This window comes from Gavialis gangeticus, unplaced genomic scaffold (genome assembly GCF_001723915.1).
Source record: "Gavialis gangeticus isolate Ggan-Ray unplaced genomic scaffold, GavGan_comp1, whole genome shotgun sequence".
NCBI lineage: Eukaryota > Metazoa > Chordata > Crocodylia > Gavialidae > Gavialis > Gavialis gangeticus.
The window spans coordinates 97,608,088-97,617,529 of NW_017729022.1; the positions used below are offsets into that span (position 1 = coordinate 97,608,088).

Below are 9,442 nucleotides of genomic sequence, written 5' to 3' on the forward strand. Positions count from 1 at the left end.
TGATGGAGAGGAGGTATAGATTGGACATCCGCAAAAACTACTTCACAGTTAGGGCGGCTAGGAGCTGGAACCAACTTCCAAGGGAAGTGGTGCTGGCCCCTACCCTGGGGGTCTTTAAGAAGAGGCTGGATGCCTACCTGGCTGGACTCATTTGAGTCCCGTTTCTTGTTCTGGGGTTTTGTTGTTCTCCCGCCCTGGCGGGGGGTCGGGCTAGAAGATCTACTAGGTCCCTTCCGACCCTAAATCTATGAAACTATGAAACTATGACCTTCAAGGAGCCATCTGGCAAATGGAGATGGCTGCACTAGGCTCATTCCTGCCCCATTACGTCAGAGTCAGGGTGGGGTAGAACATAATTAAGCTATATGCCTACTTGCTAAGGACTCAAACCAGTCCTCAGTGGGAAGATTCAGACAGTTTTGGTCCCTTTGGACCAACAAAGTGATGTATTAGACAAGAAAGTGCATCCCAGAAATTCGCCCTAACTAAAACCTCACCAGTCACTTTTCATTGACCAAGCTGATTAAATGCTGTGAGTAAAGAAGCTATAGAAATGATAAAAAGTACATTTGCTTCAAGAAATTCTTTCATTTTAAAATCATCTTTTTTTCTCTCATGCTGATTAAAATCATGTGTTAAATGCTGTGTATGAGGTTTATATATGCAGTTTGGCTTTACATTTACACAAATATTTCAAAGACACAGAGGGAGGTCTTCAGTAATGTTTTTGACTATTCCTGGTAGCACTCATGTGGATCCGTGTGCCTCAACAGCCTGAACTGAAGGCATGAGTCCATCACAGAGATCTGGGTGCAGCCATGGGCCTCTACTGACCAGAGTTAAGATGAGATGGGTTTTGGTCACTGCCTTTTGTGTCTAATTCCTGTTGTGCAGGATGTCTCACATACTGTCTGGAATCTAAGTTAGTTTCTGGATAATGATTTCTCACTAACTGTTTGTCTCCATCTTTTCTGTATCTAGGTGCACAAAAGTGACACCACAGTTGTAGTGTTCTTCATAATGCCTGCAAAAACAAATAATTTCAATGTGGAAACATTAAAGGGGCAAGCAGTCCGCAAACAGCTATGGTAATCACTACTCTTATCATTCTTGGATGAGGAGTTAAAAGGATAATAATTGTACAGATCACTCATGCAAGGTGGTGCTACAGTGGATATTAGCTTTATTCATGGTTCTAGGGTCTCTGCCAAGATATAGTCACCTCCCAAAATGTAAGATATATGATACATCATAGGTAATTATTATATTTTCTCAGCATGGTAAGGCCTCATTTGGAGTGCTTTGTCCAGTTTTGATTTCAAAAAACGTGCACAAACTGGAAAGATTCCAAGGAGGTGCAGTCCAAGTGGTAAACTAGAAAATATTACCTGCAAGGAAAGGTTGAAAGTATTGAGTTTATTTAATTTAGAAGAGAGAAGAATGATGGCCATGATAACTAGATGGATAATGAGGCCCTGGAATAGCTACTTAGAAAGGTTATAGAATCCAATCACTGGAGATTTTTAAGAGCAGGTTGGACAAATTTCTGTTGTATGTGGTCCTTTTGCTCCATCCTCAATAGGACAGGTTAGAGTTAGATGGCCTCCCTGCATTTCTATAATTCTTTGAGTTGATCAGCTTTCACTCTAATGCAAAACCTTTAAGTAACCTCTTATAGCAGTTAGAGCTGGAGCTACTGACATTATGGAAACTTCAATCAGTGCCCATGGACTCTGCCTTTTAGCAGAACTTCCAGGCCCATGAAGAGCACCACAGGCAGTTGCTGAAAGGCAGTTTCATTGCTTCCAGTTCAGGCCATGATGTATCTCAATACAGGGCTGCATGGGATCATAATGAGGTAGTATGGATTCTGGGACATAAAATACAAACCAGGACAAAATCCTGATATATATATTTTTAAAATTCCTTAAGGACACAAAAACAGCATCACCATATGTCCCTGCTCTGAAAAAATGGCTGCAGGGTGCTTTGAATTAATTTCCATGCTTCAGCAGACTCAATTAATCAAGTCTGCTCTGATGCACCGGATTTCCAGCATTTCAGAGCAGGCTCCCCACATGTGTATAGGAGCCCTATAATTACAGCGTGTTGGATCAGATGTCCTGCACATCTACAGGCACCTGTAATGCCCCATTCCAAACATTGCACCTCCTCCCATGAACATCTGGCATGGCAGGAGGAACTGGGTATACCTACACAGTTATGAATACTCTGCAATTATGGCGCATTAAGCATAGTACTTGTAATAACAGGTACTAACTTAATGCTCTGTAATCAGCGCTACTGCACATTAGCACAGATGAATGCTTTTTTAGTGATGTTAATGCACATTAGATTGATCTACTGCACAGTAGTACATTAGCATGGGTTTTGTCTGCCGCACTAATGAGCAGTAGAGTTAGTCTTCTGAGCGTTAAGCGTCTCATGTAGACGCGCCCACTTCAAACCCACTGCACCATCATTTTAACATGTCAGGAGCCTCTCTCTCTCTTTTACACCTGGAGCTGATTTTCATATAGGAGAAGAATGTTCTACTTGTCCAGCAAGGGGTGGGGAAACGAGCATCAAAAGTTCTAGTGCTGGTTTTGCCAATGAATTTAGCTTTAGGGAAGTCACAGTGGGTCAGACCCTCAGTGTCACTGAAATCAGACAGCATGACCAAGGGTCATGGAAGGAGACTTTAAGCAGGTCTTCTTGTGCTTCCCTGTTGCCTGAATCCCTAGTGTAAGTTGGAGTACTTTTAGCTTTGCTCTTATTTCCACCAGCAGTGACACTGTACATTTTGGCCCTGACATGCTGCATTTTACAAATTATTTTCTTACATATCTAGGGACACTGCACAATCTGTGAAAGAAAAATTTGGAAAGAAACTTTACGATGCACTCTTAAGGTGAGTCTCAGAGTCACTTTATATTTCAGAGTGACAATTCCAGCTGTATAACCTGGATTGTTTCCCTGTTTGTATTATGGGCAGATAAGAAAAGAGCATTGGGAGAAATGGAAAAAGAAGATGTAATTAGAAACTCAGGAGTCTTTCCCCATCCCAGATTTCCTGTGTGTGGTTGGATAAGTCATTTAATATTAAGATTTCAAAGGAACCTATCTGGTATAGGAATCTAAATTCTATATTGAAAAATGTTGTGGGCTTTTAGGAGTCTAAGAATACATCTTCAATGAAGAAAAGGTGTATTTTTAACTTGGGTTGGGTCTTTAGAAGTAGCTAACTCAGGTTAAAATAGCAGTCATCAGGTAATGGGATTCAACCTGAGGTAGCAAATTAAATTCAGTCCCAGGTGTCCATATTGGCTTAAACTCAAATTAAATCTCTAGTTCATTTTCTTCACTGATATTTAAACATGAGTTACCTAAAGAAGAGTGCCCTGCATTTAGCTTCTCTAAATCTATCCCATCCATGCAGTTGGTCCAATAAAAGATATCATCCACTGTAATGCTTGCTGTTATGAATACAAGTATTTTCAAGCATGGTTGCTAAACCCTTATTCTCATTAAGATTCAAAGTCACTTAAATCTGGTCTATACTAGAGGATTGCCAACATGGCTACATTGTCTAGGGGCGTGAAAAGGTCACAAGCCTACACTATGTAGTTGCTGCCACCCTAACTATGGCAAAGGCCCCTAGTGGAGATGTAGCATGTAATGGCAGAAGGTCTTTTTCTTCAGACATTGCAACACAGCCTCTTTGAACAACAGAAGTTCAATGGGTAGAAGTTCTTTTCTGTCAGGATAGCTATATCCAGAATGGGAGTTTACCAGTATAGCTATGTTAAATACAAAGCTTGACCTTGTCTTACCTCTAGCCAACAAAACTTTTTAGTATAGACCAAACCATAGACAAGCCTTTTTGAAAATGTTTACATTAATCTCTCCTTGCCTGTGTCCCCTAATCTATAAAATGAAGGTTATAGTACTTCTCTACATATCAGGAGTGTTAGCACTGTAAACAAGAAATGTGTATAAACATGGTTGATAGAAGAGAGTGGAATTCAGATCTCCTGAGAATCTGGTTATATCAAAGAGAAGAAGGCCTTTGCACACATTTCTCAGGACATACTCTCCTTCATTTCAAGTGGAGGCTAGCCTGAGCTGAAGCCATATGATCTCATGCTTACTAGAGTTGCCTGGGAATTTCAACAAAAATGAAATGCTCCTGAGAGAGAGAAATTTAAATATCTGTAATTCTTCTTCTCCTCTACTCCCTTTCACTTGTGGAGCTGTTTGGAAATACTTTGATTAAAATTGTATTTTGACAAAAATAGAAATAAAAAATCATGAGATTTTTATCACTGGTATGTATGTATGTATAGCCACAGCTAGAGAGAATTGCAGCGAGGCAGTGGGAGAGAGAGAAAAGGGTGTTTGTGGAAAACATTTAGAAATAGTAATAATAATACCCTCCACTCAGTTAATGGCCTATACCAAAGTCCCTTAAAGACAATGAAAAGACCCCTGCTGACTTTAGCAGGTTTGTTGACTTTAGCAGGTCTTTATCTTCACTCCACAGTTGTAGTGTAATTTGTAAATTCATAATAATCATTTCTAAAATTACAAATTACAAGCCATTTGGTGAAATACACTCTCTGTATTACCCATGCAGAGGAGAAATTCCAGACTTGAACAAGATCCTTGATCGGGATGACATAACCATAATGAAAAGAGCCATCTTTGCAACTCAGGTCAGACGGGATATTCATTGTTTATTCATAGATTCATATATTGTTAGGGGCTGGAAGGGACCTTGCAGATCATTGGGTCCAGCCCTCCTGCTCTAGATAGGAAGACAACTGGGGTTAAGTGACCCCAGCGAGGTGACTGTCTAGTCTAGTCTCCTCTTGAAAACCACCTCTGGAAGGAGTTTATTCCACAGTCTGGACCCCTGACTGTGAAGGAGCTTTTTCTGGTACTAAGCCTGAAGCTGCCTTCCAGGAATTTGTGCCCATTGGTTCTGGTGTTCCCCGGGGGTGCCCTATTGAACAGTTGTTCACTGAGCTCCTGATGCACTCCTGTGATATAGCGGTAAGCCACTCTCAAATCCCCTATCAAACATTTGATGGAAATGATAAGTATTCCATCAAATGGAAAGTCTTCACTACCAGTTTTTTATTCCTTGCTCAAAGTTGCCTTTACTGTGCTGTAGAGACAGACACTACCTCCAGTGACCACCCACAACATGCTTGATGATAGCAATGATCCCATTCTCAATACCATTCGGCGCATTGGACTCTTCAACAACCGCACTGACAGAGTCAAGGTAGAATTTCTTATTCTCTCTCTTTTGTAATAGAATTTCTTTAAAAAGTTTCTGTGTAGCTGATATAGCTGGTTGGCATTTGAGGAAATCGGTTCCATTCCTGGGAGAGACATGCAATAAAATAATTACCACCCTTTCAAATAACAGCAGCCAGTCACTTTTAACAAATACCCCAGCCTGCTTATTACCTGCAAAAATTCAAAGGAGACATTTCTTGTAAGGAATGATGGCTTTTGCCATTAAAATGTTTTAGCACCATGCACAAAATCCTGGGGCTAGTGAAGTCAACTGCAAGATATCCATTGACTTCTTGAAGACTAGGATTTTACCTGATGGGTTTGTAGCCTGCATTATTTAATACATATTTACATGTGGCTTGCCCATATCTACTAGCAAGTTTCATGAGGACGCCTTCCTAATCCTTAACAAAACAGGAAACATACATCTGAGATAGGCAAACCCAGAAAAAGTTGATTCCTTAATGCATATGCCTGCATACTTAACTGGGAAAGGTTCTCAATATGAAAGGTGGAGTTTCTTGGTGCTCTTGGAGTTACTCTTCGTGTTGTATTGCTCAGAGCAGGATTCTCCCCTCCTGGGTTCTTCCTTGTGGTGACAAATCTTAGCACAGCATATTAGTCCTAATAATTGCCACAGCCCAGCCCATGATGAGCAGCATCTGTGATTTTCCTTATTAAGTATGGATTATATTAGCAATGGACCATTTAAAACTGTTTTTGACAGCACCCTTGTTTCCGCAATAAACTTATATGAAGAGATGTAAGATAAAAGATAAATTAGGAAAACTAAACAAATTAAGAGTCCAAAAATCATTGATGTTATTGGGCTGAGTTGTATGTAAACAGACTAAAATCAGGGCTGGGAGAGAACACAATATCTGAGTCCCTTGTTTTAGAACCACAATAAAGACGCTAACTGTTCCATGTTTTACAAATTAAAAAGTATTGCTTTTATTTCTCTTTTGTTTCTAATGTAACTTTTGAATATCCAGGTAATATTACACCCAGAGTTCCTTTCTTCAGCAAGTCCGTTATTACCTATGGACTATGAAGAGTTTGTCAGAGGCTGCCATCTGGGGGTGTTTCCATCTTACTATGAACCCTGGGGTTATACACCAGGTAAGCAATTTTTACACTAACTGCTATTAGATGGTAATACATATTTATTATTAATGTCTGGACCTTTAAAAATGGAATTGATAGTCATCATCTGCTGCATTATTTCAAGATCACTTTTGACTCCATTTCCCCTACCATACAAGCCTGCTGATGGCAGAATATTGGGGCCAACTCGCATAATAACTCCATTGAAAACTACCCATTGTTCTGATTTTGAACCCTGACTTTCCCCAGTAGTATGTAATTTTATGGTCTCCTATGGCATTGGAATACAGATCTAATTTATTTTCTGGTAACATCAAGTATGTGTCATATAAAAGGAGATCTGGAGGTCTGGACATATTTCAGTAATAGGGCAAGAAAATAGGCACAACCCAAAAAGGTCCTCAGCTGGCACAATTGCCTTGATTTCAGTGGAATTCTGAAGAGTTTGGATTTCAGTTGCATAGTCTGCTGGGTATTTACCATGCATACTTACAAGCAGGAATGAATGAGCCTCAAAGGCCTAGCGGGAGGTTTTTAAAGGAAGTTTCCAAACAAAAAAAATACCACCCTGATCTTCAGTGATATTTAGGCTCCCATTTCCCATTTAATACATATATAAATACATATTAATCAATGAAAGGTATAGACACTTAAATATCTTGGAAGATCTGGGTCTAGGTGCTTCCATTCATTTGTGTTTTGGGGGTGTTGGTTATAGGTGCGTTGGTCTAAGGACATAGGCAGACAAGGTTCTTTGGGTAATGTGATATCTTTTATTAGACCAACTAATTAGTTGGAAAAAATTGTTCTTAACAAGCTTTCAAGCACAAACACCCTTCTTCAGACATAGGGAGAGTATGCTGATGTTTGTGTGCTCTCCTGGGTGGAACAGAAGCTTAAGCCAATATGCAAAATGCAGGTCTGTCAAAAGGCAAATGTGTGGCAGGGAAGATCAGAGGGAATAGAAGTTAATAGGTGTGAGACAGGTAGGGTCTGGGTAGAAGGGTCTGGGTAAGGTTTTTATACTTCCACAGTTGAAAACAGGGATCCCAGATTATATTAAAAAGAGCTGGCTTGAAGAAAGAAATGATTGATAAAACAAAAAAGTGTTGTTTCCATTTCACTTTGAAGGTTTCTGACCAATGTCCTCCCATTTTCTGCTTCCCAAAGTGAACCCAAACAAAACTCATTGACATCAAATCTCTTTTTATGTGTCTTTTGGCAGCGGAATGTACCGTGATGGGCATTCCTAGTGTGACCACAAACCTTTCGGGATTTGGCTGTTTCATGCAGGAGCATGTAGCTGACCCAGCTGCTTATGGTGAGACTTTTAAGAGCACTTCAAAACAACACGTTAGACTGCATATTTCACTTGCACTTCTTGACTGGTGAGGAACAAACTTCAGAGTTCCAGAATTTGATTTTCCATCAAAGTTTATCCATATGTTTACAAGAGTTTCCTCCTGTGTATGTTTTCCCCATTCAGCTAACTCCTCATCTCTGCTTCCAACTCAAGTAGCTTTCCTTCCTTCCCATCCAAATATGCTATAGCCTGGTCTTGGAAATGGTGAAACTATCTCTCTTTTAAGACTTCATAAAGAAGTTATCAAATTTTCAGAAGATAGGTGCATATATATATTTCATTTTCTGAAGATAGGTGCATATATTGAGGTAACACTGTAAAATGCTAGTGGAGACAAAATGCTGCAATTTTTAACTCACAAAAGCCAGTTGAGGTTAATCCTGGATATAATGTGTTAGCCTTGACTAGCTATGTGGAGGCCCCTACCTGTGTTTATCTGTGCCTTGTCTCCACTAGGATTTTATATTAAGACAGTGAACTCAAGTTAACTATGTCAAGGTACAAATACAGCTCTTTTTGCTTTGAGGAAATATCCTGCCAACTTTTCAGTTTATGCTTCAGACCGTGGAGTTTTAGTATCAAATAAAGGTGGAATACTTTCATTATATTTAGAAATGTACTCAAAAGTACTTGAAACCTTTTCCCCAAAATTTTTCTTTTTTAAAAATAAGCCTTCCTTATTTGGAAACAGATCCGCTGAATATCAGCACGAATGATTAAGCAATCAATTAATTTATTAATTAATTCTCAGCAACTGATGAAACATTCCCTTAGACTGGAAAAAACTGCGTAACTTATAGGTATCACTCCTTGTTCCACTTAGTAAAACACAACTCCACTACATGGAAAAGGTTAGGCATCAGGGAAAATGGAATAGAAATGTTAAAAGCTCATTTCTGGTCTTGCTCATCTCTAATTTTGTGTCACTCAGGGATTTATATAGTTGACAGGAGGTTTCGCTCTCCTGATGAATCATGCAACCAGCTGACTCAGTTCCTGTATGGATTTTGCCAGCAGTCACGACGCCAGAGAATTATCCAGAGAAATCGAACTGAAAGACTCTCAGACCTACTGGACTGGAGATACTTAGGCAGGGTGAGTGAACCTTTTTAGTAGCTATATAGTAAGCTGTTGTCCCAAACACACAATCATCACTGTGGTTACATCTCTAGAACCTTTGATCATCTGTTTCATGGCCTCAATGAAGTGAGTCAGAAGAGTGAAGTGAAACAGCCCTCTTCTAGAGGACATATAAGCATACATTTAAGTGCTTTGGACAATCACACCCACTCATGCCCATGCTGAAGAGAGTATTATTTTGACCTGATTAGTTTAAGCTGAAACCAAACATAATGCACTCCTAGCTTTTCCAAGGACAAAGACTACACAAAGATAGTGCCTCTGGCCATAGCAACCTCCAAGCTATTTTCCAGGCTCTGCCTATAGACATCTGAGAAACAATGGGAGCATTTACAAGTTCATTAAAATTCTTTAGGTGATGTGCATTAAATCTAGTACCTCCATTGTGAGGTACTAGAAAAATAAGCATTTGCTTATTTTAATGCGTATTAGCTAAAGAGCGCTTTTTTTGTGATGCACATTAAAATAGGCTAATGTGTATTACAGCACATGTGTAGATGTACCCACTGAATGGGTTTTTAAGTA

General features: G+C 39.6%; 1 protein-coding gene across 2 annotated transcripts in view; it reads left to right on the forward strand.

The window, feature by feature from the left end:
* The window catches only part of GYS2 (glycogen synthase 2), a 92,532-nt gene that overhangs the window by 67,989 nt on the left and 15,101 nt on the right, over window positions 1-9,442 (forward strand). For both annotated transcript variants that reach the window (XM_019515681.1, XM_019515682.1), the window contains 7 exons: window positions 982-1,088; window positions 2,852-2,911; window positions 4,637-4,715; window positions 5,177-5,290; window positions 6,303-6,429; window positions 7,640-7,735; window positions 8,709-8,872. In XM_019515681.1, the coding sequence (XP_019371226.1) occupies window positions 982-1,088; window positions 2,852-2,911; window positions 4,637-4,715; window positions 5,177-5,290; window positions 6,303-6,429; window positions 7,640-7,735; window positions 8,709-8,872 (747 nt within the window). The remainder of the gene's footprint in view (window positions 1-981; window positions 1,089-2,851; window positions 2,912-4,636; window positions 4,716-5,176; window positions 5,291-6,302; window positions 6,430-7,639; window positions 7,736-8,708; window positions 8,873-9,442) is intronic.